Raw genomic sequence first — 16,303 nt, 5'->3', positions numbered from 1 at the left:
CCCAGGCTGGTCTTCAACTCTTGGGTTCAAATGATCTTCTCTCTGAGGCCTCCCACAGTACTAGGATTGCAAGCGTGAGCCACTGCACCTGCTCTGTAATTGATTGTATTGAGGACACTTGCTGTGCAGCAGTTTAATTGAAGGCTACTGATCAATGTGGACTGGAAGTGCTGGGGAAAGAAGTGTGGACATGGAGGGGAGGAGGGGAAGGAGGGCTAGAGGAGCACCTCCAGCCTTCATTTGCCATGCCTCAGTAACTCTGTGGATTTCCCTCCAAACACATATTTCTTTTGTAATCTAATACAGATGGACAGAAATGAAGATTAATCTCTGAAGCTAGAATTCAAACCAAAGGGACAATTTAGGTTTCACTGAACAAAAGTAAATTCTTTTGAGACACAGTCTCACTCTGCTGCCCAGGCTGGAATGCAGTGGCGTGATCTCAGCTCACTGCAACCTCCGCCTCCCAGATTCAAGGGAGTTTCCTGCCTCGGCGTCCTGAGTATCTGGGATCACAGGCGTGTACCACCATGCCCGGCTAATTTTTGTATTTTTAGTAGAAACAGGGTTTCACCTTGTTGGCCAGGCCGGTCTTGAACTCCTGACCTCAGGTGATCCACCCGCCTAGGCCTCCCAAAGTGCTGGGATTACAGGCATGAGCCACCACGACCGGACCTGAACAAAAGCGAGTTCATGGGTTACTAGTACTTAGCAAAGAAAGGGCACCCCTTCCGAATCCCATCCTCTGACAATTCCTGTCTCCCAAAGGATTTGGAAGGCTGCCCATCATTCGACCACCTCCTGATTAGTTCTCACATCTGCTCCCTTCTCTCCACTCCTTCCCCAGAAGGCCACCACCCTCGCCAAGCCACAGTTCACTTGCTGCTGGATTTTCTGCTTCCACTCTGGACCCTCCAGCCCAGTCTCTACCAGCAGCCCTGAGCTACCGTCCCAATATGAACACCAAATCCAGTCATTCCTCTGCCCAAAACTCTTCAATAGCTCCCTAGAGCTCACCCAGACTCTTCACGGTGGCCCTCTGGAGTCTGCAGAGTCTAGCCCTTCCTGGTCACCTCTCCCAGCTTGGAACACTGTCCCTCAGATCTCTCTCTTTCTCCCAGCCCTCTGACTTTCTTTGAGTTTCCCCCATCACAGTAATTGTTTAAATTCTTACCAAAAAAAAAAAAAATTGCTTAGGCCAGGTGCAGTGGCTCATACCTGTAATCCCAGCACTTTGGGAGGCTGAGGCAGGTGGATTGCTTGAGACCAGGAGTTTGAGACCAGCATGGGCAACAGGGAGAAAACCAATCTCTACAAAAAGCACAAAAATTAGCCTAGCGTGTTGGTGCACCCTTGTAGTCCCAGCTACTTGTGAGGCTGAGGTTCGAGGATTGCTTGAGCCTGGGAGATGGAGGTTGCAGTGAGATGAGATCACGTCACTGTGCCACAGCCTGGATGACAGAATAAGACCCTGTCTCAAAAAAAAAAAAAAAAAAAAAAAAAAAAAGAAAAGAAAAAATTTAAAAAAAAGCTTGAGATATAATTCATATATTATAGAATTCACCCATTTAAACTACATAAGTCAATGGTTTTTAGTATATATCCACAAAGTTCTGCAACCATCACTACAATTTTAATTGTTTATATTTCAATAGTTTTGGAGATACAGGTGGTTTTTGGTCACATGGACAAGTTCTTCGGTGGTGATTTTGGACATTTTGGTGCACCCATCACCTGCGCAGTGTACACTGTATCCAGTATGTAGTCTTTTATCCCTCACCCCCTCCCAACCTTACCCTCCAGTCCCCAAAGTCCACTGAATTTTTTTTTTTTTTTTTTTTGAGATGGAATCTTGCTCTGTGGCCCAGGTTGGAGTGCAGTGGCGCAATCTTGGCTCACTGCAACCTCCATCTCTCAAGTTAAGGTGATTATCCTGCCTCAGCCTCCCGAGTAGCTGGGATTACAGGTGCCCACCAACATGTATGGCTAATTTTTGTATTTTCAGTAGAGACGGGGTTTCACCATGTTGGCCAGGCTGGTCTCAAACTCCTGACCACAAGTGATCTGCCTGCCTTGGCCTCCCAAAGTGTTGGGATTACTACAGGCGTGAGCCACAGTGGCCTGCCCAATTGTATCATTCTTATGTCTTTCTGTCCTCAGAGCTTAGCTCCCACTTGTAAGTGAGAACATAGGGTATTTAGTTTTCCATTCCTGAGTTACTTCACTTAGAATAATGGCCTTCAGGACCAGGCGCAGTGGCTCATGCCTGTAATCCCAGCACTTTGGGAGGCTGAGGCGGGCAAATCAAGAGGTCAGGATTTCGAGACCAGCCTGGTTAACATGGTGAAACCACGTCTCTACTAAAAATACAAAAAATTAGCTAGGCGTGGTGGTGGGCGCCTGTAATCCCAGCTACTCGGGAGGCTGAGGCAGGAGAATCGCTTGAACCTAGGAGGTGGAGGTTGCAGTGAGCTGAGATCGCACCATGCACTCCAGCCTGGGTGACAGTGTGAGACTCCATCTCAAAAAAAGAAAATAATAATAATAATAATAGCCATCCAAGTTGCTGCGAATGCCATTATTTCATTCTGTTTTATGGCTGAGTAGTATTCCATGGTGTATATCTACCATATTTTCTTTATCCACTCGTTGGGTGACGATGGGCATTTAGATTGGTTCCGTGTTTTTGCAAATGCAAACTGTGCTTCTATAAACATGCACGTGTATGTGTCTTTTGCATAGAATGACTTCTTTTCCTCTGGGTAGATACCCAGTAGTGGGATTGCTGGATCGAATGGCAGATCTACTTTTAGTTCTTTGAGGAATCCCCACACTGGTTTCCACAGTGGTTGGACTAGTTTACGTTCCCACCAACACTATAAAAGTGTTCCCTTTTTACCACATCCATGCTAACATCTATTTTTTTTTTTATTATTATTATTTTTTGAGACAGAGTCTCGCTCTGTCACCCAGGCTGGAGTGCAGTGACCGGATCTCGGCTCACTGCAAGCTCTCCCTCCCAGGTTCACGCCATTCTCTTGCCTCAGCCTCCTGAGTAGCTGGGACTACAGGTGCCTGCCACCACGCCTGGCTAGTTTTTTGTTTTGTTTTGGTTTGGTTTTTTTTTGTATTTTTTTAGTAGAGATGGGATTTCACCGTGTTAGCCAGGATGGTCTCGATCTCTCGACCTCGTGATCCACCCATCTCGGCCTCCCAAAGTGCTGGGATTACAGGCTTGAGTCACTGTACCCGGCCTTATTTTTTTAATTATGGCTGTTCTCAGAGGAGTAAGGTATTATCTTATTGTAGTTTTAATTCGCATTTGCCTGATAATGAGTGATGCTGAGCAGTTTTCATATGTTTGTGGGCTGTTTGTAATACCTTCTGTTGAAAGAATTGTCTATTCATGTCCTTTGCCTACTTTTTCATTGGATCATTTTTTTTTTTTCTTGCTGATTTGTTAGAGCTGCTTGGAAATTCTGGATATCAGTCCTTTGTCAGATGCATAGCTTGCAAATATTAAAATAATGGCAAAAACCTCCATTTCTTTTGCACCAACCTTAATATAAGGTGAGCAATGAGGATCCAGTTTCATTTTTCTACATGTGGCTTGCCAGCTTCCCAGCACCATTTATTGACTAGGGTGTCCTTTCCCCATTTTATGTTTTTGTATGTTTTGTGGAAGATCAGTTGATGATTGTGGCATGAGGGCAGAGGGAAAACATGGCTAACAGAGTTTTCCCTACCTACCACAACATGTAGTTCCTTCTAAAAGACCATGTTTTCCTTATTTATTATGTTTTATTTTTGGTCTGTCTTCCTCACTACAGTAAGCCCTTGGTCTATCTGTTCTCTGATGCATCCCAAGGGCAAAGATCTTTGTCTATCTGGTCTCTGATAAATCCCAAGCACCCAGATTGGTGCCTGGCACATAGTAGGTGCTCAATAAATACCAGTTGAATGTATAACATATTCAGTCTGTCAGGCGCCCTACTAGGGACTGAGGACAAGATCCCTGCTCTGCTGGGGCTAATCTTCTAGTTGGGAAGAGTCAAACAGGCAAGCAGGCAAATAATTGCAAATCCTGATAGACCATGAAGTTCAAAGAGGACGAAGCAAAGAAAGCATGGGAAGGGAGGAAAGAGGAGAGAAGCTGCTGTGAAGGGGTGAGGAGTTAGGGTAAACCTAGGAGATGAGAAGAATGAGGGGGGAAAAGCACGACCGGCGCAGGGAACTACCTGTCCAACTGTCCTCAGAGTAAAAAGCTTGGCCTATTCCAGCCGGGCGCAGGGGCTCACACCTATAATCCCAGCCCTTTGGGAGGCCGAGATGGGCGGATCATGAGATCAGGAGATTGAGACCATCCTGGCTAACACGGTGAAACCCCGTCTCTACTAAAAATACAAAAACATTAGCCAGGCATAATGGCAGGTGCCTGTAGTCCCAGCTACTTGGGAGGCTGAGGCAGAAGAATGGCGTAAACCTGGCAGGCGGAGCTTGCAGTGAGCCGATATCGGGCCACTGCACTTCAGCCTGGGTGACAGAGTGAGACTCTGTCTTAAACCAAAAAAAAAAAAGCTTGGCCTATTCCAGAAACAAACAAAAAGGCAAAGGAGCCTCAGGAGATGGTGCAAGGGCTTCTGGGTTTTCGGGGAGTCTGGGGTTTATGCAAAATGTAGTGGGGAGGAGGACTCTTGAGTTTTCAGCTGGGGTGGGGCATGTGGGATTTGTGGAAAGCTGGGAGCAAACTACAGCTCAAGGGCCTACTTTGGCCACTGCCTGTTTTTGGAAACACACCCATTAGTTTTCTTTTCAGGAGCTACAAAGGCAGAGTTTAGTGAGTTGGACCAGAGACCAATGGACCACAGCATTGGAAAACCTTTTTGGAAAAGGTCTGCCAGCCTGGTTTTCAGGCGATTATTTAGGGTACAGGTGATCCCTCCTGCTCCCTCACCCCAGGTCCAATCTATACCAGTTCCTGTTGACATCATCTCATCACTTCCCCCCATTCCTAATGCCACCAATCCTGCTTGGAGCCACCATCATCCCACCTGAACAAATGTAATCACCTCCTCATTGGCCTCCCTGTTTCTGTTCATAAGTCTGATGGAGTCATTCTCTGCTCAAAGCCACCAATGCCTCCCCATTGCTCAAAAAACAGACATGCTTTTCACCATGGCCTAGGAGGCCCACCAGCACCCCTTCACCTCTCCGACCTCAGATCCCTCTACTTGCTCTGCCTCACTCCAACCCAGCCTCACTGGCCTCCTAATGTCCCCTAAAAGCACCAGGCACAATCTCCTTGGCACCTGCTGTTCCCTTTGCTCAAAACACTTTTCCCATAGACCCTCCCACAACCCCAGTGACCTTTCCTCAGACAGATTTTCCCTGCTCAGTCAAGGTAAAATGGCAGCCCCATCCCTCCCCCTCGAACTTGCCCCTCCCATTGATTGTTCATCTTTATCACTTGCTGGTTGTTTTTCAGTCTTTATCACTTGCTGACATGATGGTATAGACTTACTTGCTATCTGGCTCCCGCACCAGGAGGTAGGATCCATGAAAGTCGAGGTTTTGTCCCTTTTATTCTCTGCTGTATCCCATAGCATCCTGCCAGCTATAGCGTAGATGCTGATAAAGAAGAACAAATGTATTGAATAAATGCAGGTGTCCAGAGGGGGATCATAATAATTAATAAGATCCACCCGTCATGGTTGTTGTGAGGATTAAACGACATCAAGCATGTAAAGAAACTAGAACAGGGTCTGGCACACAGCAAATAATAAATAATAACTATTAGTATTAGCATCATTATTGTTATGTCTTTTGGGTAGATTTTTGAGATCAAGACAACTTTAGCCACCAGCTTTGCCTTATCCCAGCTGGGGTACCCCGAGCAAGTCACTTTACCTCCTGCTCCTTCAGTTTCCTTGTCTGTGAATTGGGCTCGAATCCTCCACACCCAGCAGGCTAAAATTGAAGATCAGCAAAATGCTGATTGGCAAAATGGGATGACGGTGACTCTAAGCAGGATTGGTGGCATAGGGGATGGGGAGAAGTGATGAGATTCAGTAGATGACATCAATGGGAACTGGTATAGATTGGACCAGGGGTGAAGGAGCAGGAAGGGATCACCTGTAGCCGCCATTTCTCCACAAACTAGTTATGATGATGACTTTTTATGCTGTAGCTGTTTTTTCTGTTGTTTTGGGGTTTTTTGGGTTTTGTTTTTTGTTTTGTACACATTGGCAGGGGTCTCTCACTACGTTGCCCAGGCTGATCTCAAACTCCTGGGCTCAAGTGATCCACCTACCTTGGCCTCCCAAAGTGCTGGGATTACAGGCGTGAGTCACTGTACCCGACCATGAAGGTTTTTTGTTTTGTTTTTTGAGATGGGGTCTTGCTCTGTTGCCCAGGCTGGGGTGCAGTGGCAAGATCTCAGCTCACTGCAACCTCCACTTCCCGGCTTCTAACTGATTCTCCCATTTCAGTCTCACAAGTAGCTGGGATTACAGGGCTGCATCAACACACCTGGTTAATTTTTGTAGTTTTAGTACAGTTGGGGTTTCACCATGTTGGCGAGGCTGGTCTCCAACTCCTGACCTCAAGTGATCCGCCAGCCTCAGCCTCCCAAAGTGCTGGGATTACGGGCGTGAGCTACCACGCCTGGCCTTGGCCATGTAGATTTCTTTCACACCTTCCTTATTCCTTCTTCAGAAACTGAGGCCCCATGAGGGGAAGCTGGTAGCCGAGGGTCTTTTCAGGTACCTGTGGCCAAATTAGGCCCAGATGTTAATGCTCTTATCCACAGCTGAAAAGCCCAAGAAACTAAGAAGAGCTGTGGACGCAGACTGGCAGAGACACCAAGAGGGCACTGCAACCGCACTGCACAGATGAGCAAAGGGAGGCAACTTCAACATTCCCTCCTCCTAAGCACCTCCAAAAGGCCTGCTCAAGGAGCTCTGGCACCGTTCTCAGGCAACCGCGTGACGTTTTTACTGACACTGAGGGCTGGAGACGGTCCCCTTTCCAGGCAGCTATGTGTCCATTTCCTAGAGAGGGAAACTGAGTCCCAGAGAAGGTGGGTGTGGCTGGAGGCCATGGGTCAGGCACAGGCAGAACCGTGCCCTGAATAAACGTCTTGGGACTCTCTGACTTCTTTCCCTCGCATCACAACGGATCCCAGTGCCCATTTGTCACATAAGGAAACTGAGGCTGGGGTCTTCGATGACGCCTGGCAGGGGTCGGGGTCAAACACGGAGGGCAAGGCTGTCCAAGCCTTCAAGGTCATTCTGACTGATCTTTGAGCCCTCGCAATACAGGACATGGGCCCAAGACCATTTCCAGCACAAAATGGCGCCTCGTAGAAAAATGTAGCCGGAGTTTCAGCGCCCACCTCCACCACGGTTCAGAACAGGGGGCGCGGGCGGCAGCGCACACCTCATTTGCATGTATAAAAAATCAGCGGATTTCGTTGGCTGGGAGCGGTTTGACCTGCACGAAACTGGGTCTGTATTGGTCGCTATCCATTCCTGCCCGCCCTCTGACCGGTCTGTCAGCCATTGGCCCATGAGAGTCTCGTGACCCACCAGTCAGGAAGGTGTATCCCTATTGGCCCCAGGGCCTTCTATCACGCGTTTAAAACCCCGAGTCCCGCCTCTTCTCGCCACGCTCCAGCCTCCAGGAAGACCGTTAGTCGCGTGCGCGACTTCCTCGGCGTCAGGGCGCGCGCGCGCGCGCGTAGGCTGGGCCGTGGCGGCGTCTCATTCAAACGGCCCAATCAGCGGCCGCGTCGCCTTCCCCGTCCCCTGCCTCTCTACTTCCCCTTTTCAGCCTCTCCGTTCTTTGAGAACCCTCCCCGACCCCCGCGGGCCCCCATTGGCCGGCCCGCTACCCAGCCCTCTCCGCCACTTCCCTAGCTTCTGACCATAGTTTGCGGGGAAGGGAGCGAGCGCGTCGAACACCAAGGAACGTGCGCGCTGACGTCACGGTTGAGGCTCGGGGGCTGAGAGGCCGCGGAGGGCGTGGCCTGCGGGCGGCTTATAAAGAGGCCGTGGTGCGCGCGCGGTCGGCTCAGTGCTGCCGGGCACCGGGGCGGCGGATTGGTGAAGGCTCTTCGCGGCGGACGTCGGAGGCAGCGGGGAGCGGAGCGGGGCCGCCGGGGCCTCTCCAGGGCCGCAGCGGCAGCAGTTGGGCCCCCCGCCCCGGCCGGCGGACCGAAGAACGCAGGAAGGGGGCCGGGGGGACCCGCCCCCGGCCTGCCGCAGCCATGGTAAGCGCGGACGGTGAGGCCCAAGAGGGTGGTCGGGGTGTCCCTGAGGGAGGAGGTGGAGTCTCAGGGGCCTCACGATGGGCGGCCTTGAGGGATTTGAGGGCCAGCCTGGGGGTCCCTGACCCGGGATGGGCCCGAGGGCCTTCCTGCAGGCAGAGCAGGAGCTCGGGCGGCCCCCAGTCTCCCTGGCGGCGAGGGCTCCGGGCGCTTTGCGGCCCGCCCATGGGTGTTACCAGGAGCAAGGACGCCCCGCCGCCATCTCCAGACCTGAGCCGGGGTTTCAAGGATGCTCTAACCAAAAATTAGTGGATAAGGAGGAGAGAGTAGATCTCTGGCCTACATGGAACCACTGGGGCCCAAGCAGGGTTAGGAGCGGGCTTTGGGGGTTTCTGGGGTGGGTGGAGTTATGTGCAAGTCCCCCCGCGGGAACCCGCCCCCATTTCTGTTGGAAACTCTGCCTGGGCTGGTGGCCTGAAGCATTCTGGGTGAGGGTCTGGGAGTTCAAGGGTGATTGACAGCCGGGGGCCACTGAGTCAAGACTTGGGCAGTCTCTGCATCTTTAGGCCCTGAGGGAAGCCCAGCTCTTAACACCCGCTCACCCTGCTCTCCCATCCGTGCCCAGAACTCCAACGTGGAGAACCTGCCCCCGCACATCATCCGCCTGGTGTATAAGGAGGTGACGACACTGACCGCAGACCCACCCGATGGCATCAAGGTCTTTCCCAACGAGGAGGACCTCACCGACCTCCAGGTCACCATCGAGGGCCCTGGTGAGTTTGGAAGGAAAGAGGGAAGGGGCTGCTGCTTAGATCCTCCATCACCCCCACCGGGAAGTACCTGTTACAGGCTGGCCTTGTGTCAGGTGCTGGGGATGCAGTTGTGGACAGGGCAGGACGCCACAAATGACAATCAAGTACTTTTTTCCCGTAAGAGTTGAGAAATACCTGGTCTCTGAGTTAGTATATCATGGGACGGTACTCTAGATTTGAAGCAAGGCTTCCCTGGACCTGCGGGTGGGTAGGAATTAAGTAGGAATGGGAAGAGAGTTCCAGGTGGTGGGAATGGTGTCAGCAAGGGCCTGGGAGGGTGGGCCAAATGATCTCAAACTCCATCCTGCTGTGAGTGTCAGGGCTGAGGAAACAAGGAGATGCAGATCGTGGGGAGACAGGTCATAAATACCCACAGGCTTTGCAGAGTGATTTAGAATTCTGTTTCATGCAAGCTACATCTCTGTTATCACCAGAATGCCTACAAAGTCGGGATTTGAGCAGAGCCTGTGAAGTGTGAAGGAACAGTCTAGTCCGCTGTGGTGACGGTGGTAGGTGGTCAGGGCAGACCTGAAAGTGGTGACAGTTGAGGGCCCTTCATGCCTTGCTGCAGGGGGCACAGGATCATGAGAATGGGAAGGCTCCCAGGAAGGCCCTGGGGCAGGTGGAGCTGGGTGCGTGGTAAAAACACATGAAGAAAGTTGATGGTGAAGCTGCTGAGGTCTTTTAGGGCTTCTAGGCCCCTGCAAGGAGTTTGTAGAGGAAGCTGGTGGAAGGTTTAAAGCATGGGTGTGACAGATCCCTCCCAAGTTCCTATCTGACTATAGTGAGGAGAGCCGGCCTGGCAGGGGGAAGGACTCAGAGGCCAGCCAGGAAGCCAGCCTTGGAAATGGGATGAGATTCAGAGGAGGACCTAGTGGGCCATGCTGAGACTGCTGATGGGCTAGCAGAGGGACAGTATTTTGACCCATGCAAGTGGGTGAGCGGGAGAAGTGTTGACTGAGGTGGGAGACTGGAGTTGACACAGTTGGATCCTTGATCTGAAAGGCATATAAGTGGGCATCTTATAGGAAGATAAGTGTGTACTCGGGTCCCTGCCACCTGGGAAGGGCCTGTGACTGGAGTGGTCACTTGGGCTGAGAAAGGGTATCCAGGGGAGTGTAGACAGAGCTTGATAGTGACACAGGTGGGGGCTGCAAGATGAGCATCATCTCTGAGGTTCTGGGGGAGGTCCTGTGGCCCCCTAGGAACCCAGCCTTTCTTGTTTTTTTTTTGTTTTGTTTTGTTTTGTTTTCCTCGAAACGGCGTCTTGCTCTGTCACCCAGGCTGGAGTGCCATGCGCAATCTCTGCTCATTGCAACCTCCACGTCCTGGGTTCAAGCAATTCTCCTGCCTCAGCCTCCCGAGTAGCTGGGATCACAGGTGTGCACCACCACGCCCAGCTAATTGTGGTTTTAGTAGAGACGGGATTTCACCATGGTGGCCAGGCTGGTCTCGAACTCCTGACCTTGTGATCTGCCCGCCTCAGCCTCCCAAAGTGCTAGGATTACAGGCGTGAGCCACCGCGCTTGGCTTTTTTTCTTTTAGACAGAGTTTCACTCTTGTTGCCCAGGCTGGAGTGCAATGGTGCAATCTCGGCTCATTGCAACCTCCGCCTCCCGGTTTCAAGGGATTCTTCTGCCTCAGCCTTCCGAGTAGCTGGGATTACAGGCATGCACCACCATGCCTGACTAATTTTCTATTTTTAGTAGAGACAGGGTTTCTCCATGTTGGTCAGGCTGGTCTTGATCTCCCGACCTCAGTTGATCTGCCCGCCTCAGCCTCCCAAAGTGCTGGGATTACAGGCATGAGCCACCACGCCCAGCCTCTTGCTCTTAAGAATTCTGCAGCCTGACTGAGTGTAGTGGTTCCCGCCTGCAATCCCAGCACTTTGGGAGGCTGAGGGGAACAAATTGCTTGAGCCTAGGAGTGCAAGACCAGCTTGGGCAACATAGTGAGACCCTCCAGGCCTGGTGGCACGCCTGTAGTCCCAGCTACTTGGCAGGCTGAGATGGGAGGAACACCTGAGCCCAGGAATTGCAGGCAGCAATGAACTGAGATTGTGCCACTGCAGTCCAGCCTGGGTGACACAAGAGACCCTATTTCAAAAAAAAGAAAAAAAGAATTCTCCCGTCTGATGACAGAGCTGGCAGGGCATCCACCTGCGTCACAGCCGGACCGTGGAGACTGGACTTTGGGGTGTTGAGGTGCCTTGGGAGTCCTGAGTGCCCTGACCCTGTGCCCCTCCCTCCACTCCAGAGGGGACCCCATATGCTGGAGGTCTGTTCCGCATGAAACTCCTGCTGGGGAAGGACTTCCCTGCCTCCCCACCCAAGGGCTACTTCCTGACCAAGATCTTCCACCCGAATGTGGGCGCCAATGGCGAGATCTGCGTCAACGTGCTCAAGAGGGACTGGACGGCTGAGCTGGGCATCCGACACGTACTGCTGGTGAGTTCTGGGCTGGGGCTGGGGCTGGGCCTCCTGCCTCCTGACTCTGGAGGTCCACTGGTGTCTCAGCCATAGCACTTTGTTTAGTTTTGCTGAATCAACTCTGAAGTGGTTGAAGGTTTCCACATAAAAATCCAGGTTGCTAGCTTTCTGGAAAGATGGACAGTGCCAGACCCAGGACACCAAGTGCTGTTGAGAAGTGCCCAAGGGCACCTTGCTATACAACGAGTGGTCAGTTTGTATTGTAGGATGGTTTTTCTCTTCTCTCTCTTTCTTTTTAAAAACAAGGATAGGGTAGGCCAGGTGCAGTGGATCACCTGAGGTCAGGAGTTCAAGACCAGCCTGGCCAACATGGTGAAACCCCCGTCTCTACTAAAAATACAAAATTTAGCCGGGCGTGATGGCGTGCGCCTGTAGTCCCAGCTACTCAGGAGGCTGAGGCAGGAGAATTGCTTGAGCCTGGGAGGTGGAGATTGCAGTGAGCCAAGATCGCGCCACCGTACTCCAGCCTGAGCGACAGAGTGAGACTCTGTCTCAAAAAATAAATAAAATAAAATAAAAGATAAAACAGGGATGGGGTCTCTTTTGTTACCCAGGCTGGTGTCGAACCCCTGAACTCAAGTGATCCTCCCACCTCAGCCTCCCAAAGTGCTGGGCTTACAGGAGCCAGCCACTGCGCCTAGCCTGTAGGACAGTTTTCTGAAAGGTGGAAGTCAAGGGTCTAGTTAGAAGCTTTTCTTTCCTTCTTCCTTCCTTCCTTTTTTTTTTTTAAAGATACAGGCTGTTTGTTGCCCAGGCTGGAGTGCAGTGGCGCAATCATAGCTCACTGTAGCCTTGAATTCCTGGGCTCAGGTGATCTTCCTGCCTCAGCTTCCTGAATGGCTGGTATTACAGGCATGTACCACCATACTTAGTTTTTATATTTTATATTTGTATGGTTTGCAGAGATGGGGTCTCATTAGAGGCTAAAGCTGAGTTTACATGTCGTACAACTCACTGTTCCAAAGTATCAGTTCAGTGGTTTTTTAATAGCGATAGGGCCCATAAACCAGTGTTTCTCAGCCAGAGGTGATTGTGCCCCCGAAGGGGTATTATGCAGTCAGGAGACCAAAAAGGTTGTCACAACTCGGGGGTGCCACTGGCATCTAGTGGGTGGAGGCCAAGGGTGCTGCCCAAATCCTGCAGTGCATGAGATGGCTCCATAACACGGAATGACCTGGCTGCGGTGTTGCCGAGGTGGAGGCATCCTGGTCTAGGCTGGTGCTCCAAGGTCTCCACAGGCTGCTTACAGCCTGCTGCCTCCCCACCCTTCCCACAAGCTGAAAAAAATTAACCACATTTCTAATGAGTCCCTGGGGCACCTGGCAGAGACGGTGGGGAATTGGGGTTTCCTGCCATGCACAGGGAGAGGGTTGAGCTCCAAGGTAAACAGACCCCAAACCTTTCCCTCCCACGTGCATCGCCTCCCTTCCCCTGGGGCGTCATTGGAGGCTGCTGGGAACATTGGCACTGAGCTCCAGGCCTACTTGCTGCTAGGTCGACATCTGGGCCTGTCAGGGGCTCAGCCAGCAAGAGAGCCGCAAGAAGGGCAGCTAGACCTGCAGTTTGGGTGCAGTGATGAGAATTAGGGTGGGAACCTGCGTCCTGGTCACCATCGGTGATATCCGCTGAGCATCTGCTGAGGCAGGTACTGTGTGTGTGTCATAGTGGCCACAGAGAACAAACTGCTGTGGCCAGTTTGCCCAGACCCACTTCAGAGGATCCAGCAGGGGCTGCCGGTCACACCTCTGCACTCCAATGTACCCCTCAGGACGGGCTGATGAAGGGTGTTAAGAGGAATCTCTGGACCACCCTTGAAATGCACCTCAGGCCACCAGTCCTCGTGTCTTGCCCTCTTGTGTATGGTCCAACCCATCTAGAGTCTTAGGCTGTGAACTTGGGATTTCTGATTAAAGACAGTGAGAGGTCAGGATTTATGCTGGATCTGGAAAGATGGGGAGCTTTAGAGTCCAACACGCAGGTGTGAGTTCCTCACATCCTGAGGCCCTGGAAAGTCTCTTCCCTCTGTCCAGGCTCCAGGCCTCATTGAACCAGAGGGCCTCTGAGGTCATGCTGAACTGCACGGAGGCAAATTCAAAACCGTGATAGGACTCAAGTCTGGGGCTCAGACAAGTAGTGGACTCCTGAGAGGGGGCCTTGGCCTTTCCCCCATCACCCCGCAAGTTCCACAGAGGACTAGGGACATTTCAAACCACTGGGCCTATAGTATCGTGTCCTTTTGGGAACATGTACTGTAGGCAGGTCACAGGAAAGTGGGCTCTGAGGGAGACAGGGAGCAAAGATGAGGGAGGATGCAGCATAGCATAGGTGGGGCCTGGATCTGCAGCTGAGTTGGGAGCAGAAGGAACAGCCAGAGCGGAGGCCACCCTCTTGTGGGGGCCTGGGGGTCCCTGTAGGTTGCCCGACCCTCCATGACCCTGGGCCTCTTCCCACAGACCATCAAGTGCCTGCTGATCCACCCTAACCCCGAGTCTGCACTCAACGAGGAGGCGGGCCGCCTGCTCTTGGAGAACTACGAGGAGTATGCGGCTCGGGCCCGGCTGCTCACAGAGATCCACGGGGGCGCCGGCGGGCCTAGCGGCAGGGCCGAAGCCGGTCGGGCCCTGGCCAGTGGCACTGCAGCCTCCTCTACCGACCCTGGGGCCCCAGGGGGCCCTGGAGGGGCTGAGGGTCCCATGGCCAAGAAGCATGCTGGCGAGCGCGATAAGAAGCTAGCGGCCAAGAAAAAGACGGACAAGAAGCGGGCGCTGCGGCGGCTGTAGTGGGCTCTCTTCCTCCTTCCGCCGTGACCCCAACCTCTCCTGTCCCCTCCCTCCAACTCTGTCTCTAAGTTATTTAAATTATGGCTGGGGTCGGGGAGGGTACGGGGGCACTGGGACCTGGATTTGTTTTTCTAAATAAAGTTGGAAAAGCAGCTTGTGTGTCTCACAAATGCCCCAGGACCGCTGCATTTGCCACGTGTCTCTGGGAGGTTGGCTCCCCTGCACAGGCCCTGGGTACTTATAAAGCCTCACGGACTGCAGCAGTAGGTCCATCTAGCTCACCAGCCCTCCTGTGTGAGGATTGGGTCCCCCTCTTTGTTCTGTGGGGGTAGAGCAGTCACAACCCCTCTTTGGAGTCAGATTTCCAATCTAAAGTGGGGTGGGGACCTGGAGGCTGCTCCTGGTGGCCTGAGTGGCACTGCCCTATGTTTCTCCCTCTAGAATAATGGACACGTTGGTATGGCAGTGGTATTCCTGCTCAGGATGGCCAGGTGCGAGCAGTCTGGCATGAGGCTCGCCTCGTCTGTCTGGTTCTGGACTGGGTCAAGGTTCAGTCCCCTTGAATCATCTGATCCTGCTTTGCGCTAAAGGTTTTGCGCTAAAGATTGGTTTTTCCCTTGTGGGCAGCAAAGCCTGTTCCCACGTGTATTTCTGCACAACAGATCACAAAGCCAGTGGCTTAAAACAACACCCACTTCAGACTTCCTGTTGGAAGTATGCACACGGGTGAGCTAGGCCCTGCTCAGTGCTTTGCAGGCTAAAATCGAGGTACTGGTTGTTCGTGTTCTTTAGTCTGGGTCCTCTTCCATCCAAGCTCATGGCTGTTGGCTGATTTCAGTTCTTGTAGAGCTAGGGTCTTGGCTCCCAGAAGCTGCCCCTCCTTGGCCCTGGCAGGCCTGATTTAAGGGCCCCATTCCCTTTGAGGTGCTCACCGATTAGGTCAGGCCCATCCATACTTAAGTGATAATGACTAAATCGCAGGGGTAAGATCCCAGCTTAGCCTTAGTTTCTGCCCTCAAGGGGAAGGGATTGTCCTGGGTGTGCACATCAGAGAGTGGGGAAACTTCCCATTCTATTGATGGATTTAGGTTATTTAGACCAATGTCTCATTAATTTAAAGGAAAAAAAAAAAGGCCAGGCACAGTGGCTCACACCTGTAATCCCAACTTTAGGAGGTGAAAAGATCACTTGAGGCCAGGAGTTAAAGAACAGCTTGGGCAACACAGTGAGATCCCATCTCTACAAAAAGTAAAATACATTTACGATAAAAATTACAAGTTCTGACCCATAGGAGGGTGGAAAACTCAAGGGCTGCTTTTGTCCTGAAGGAATTTGCCTATTCTAATAAAACAGGTTGAAACCTAGAACTAAACCTCTGAAACGGGTCTGACCCTTCCTCGAGCCCTTGCCTCCAGTGAAGGTTCTCCAAGCTAAGGGAGAAAAGGAACCAAAAGTCTGCCCTCCTCCCTACCTCTAGCGGCGCCGGGAGCAACGGAAAGACAAGGGAAGAAAACTTTTCAGATTTTCAGACCAAATTCACATCACTGGCCGTCCAAGAAATCTTAAGCTCTGCATTTATCGTCAAGCATTTCTGCATGAGAGAAGCAAACAGTCCTTGCTGAAGGCAGGTGCCTGCATCCTAGGCCTCAGGGAACCCACTGAAATAATTTAACGAAGTACATAATAAAAATAATATTTGCTCTTATCCCCTGACAGAGTTCCTAAATCCCTTGGAATCTCCTGGGTATTAATAGGAGCAGTCTTTGTTCTAATGAAGTCATCTGTGATGGGGCCCTGTGTAGCTTCAGGAGGGGGTTGGTCGTTAGAGATACCAAGACAGGGCTGGGCGTGGTGGCTCATGCCTGTAATCCCAGCACTTTGGGAGGCTGAGGTGGCCGGATCATGAGGTTAGGAGATCGAGACCTTCCTGGCTAACACGGTGAAATCCTGTCTCTA

The 16,303-nt window shown here is 51.8% G+C and overlaps 1 protein-coding gene and 1 long non-coding RNA gene across 2 annotated transcripts in view; one reads left to right on the top strand and one right to left on the bottom strand.

Annotated features, from left to right (window-relative positions):
* Positions 1-14,499, top strand: part of ZNF579 (zinc finger protein 579) — a 179,262-nt gene extending 164,763 nt beyond the window's left edge. Inside the window, exons 2-5 of the mRNA XM_050771726.1 lie at positions 8,068-8,269; positions 8,892-9,039; positions 11,335-11,525; positions 14,021-14,499. Coding sequence (XP_050627683.1) covers positions 8,267-8,269; positions 8,892-9,039; positions 11,335-11,525; positions 14,021-14,347 — 669 coding nt within the window. The 5' untranslated portion in view covers positions 8,068-8,266 and the 3' untranslated portion in view covers positions 14,348-14,499. The remainder of the gene's footprint in view (positions 1-8,067; positions 8,270-8,891; positions 9,040-11,334; positions 11,526-14,020) is intronic.
* LOC126943278 (uncharacterized) lies at positions 500-7,686 on the bottom strand. The gene is made up of 3 exons (XR_007721726.1): positions 6,529-7,686; positions 5,522-5,628; positions 500-1,471 (listed from the first exon to the last, which is right to left on the bottom strand). It is a non-coding gene; the product is annotated as an uncharacterized LOC126943278 (long non-coding RNA).
* Positions 14,500-16,303: the final 1,804 nt, after the last annotated feature.

The sequence above is a fragment of the Macaca thibetana genome, chromosome 19 (genome assembly GCF_024542745.1).
Source record: "Macaca thibetana thibetana isolate TM-01 chromosome 19, ASM2454274v1, whole genome shotgun sequence".
In the NCBI taxonomy this organism is placed as follows: Eukaryota; Metazoa; Chordata; class Mammalia; order Primates; family Cercopithecidae; genus Macaca; species Macaca thibetana.
Note: the sequence above shows the minus strand (reverse complement) of the source record. Positions and strands in the feature narration are given on the sequence as shown.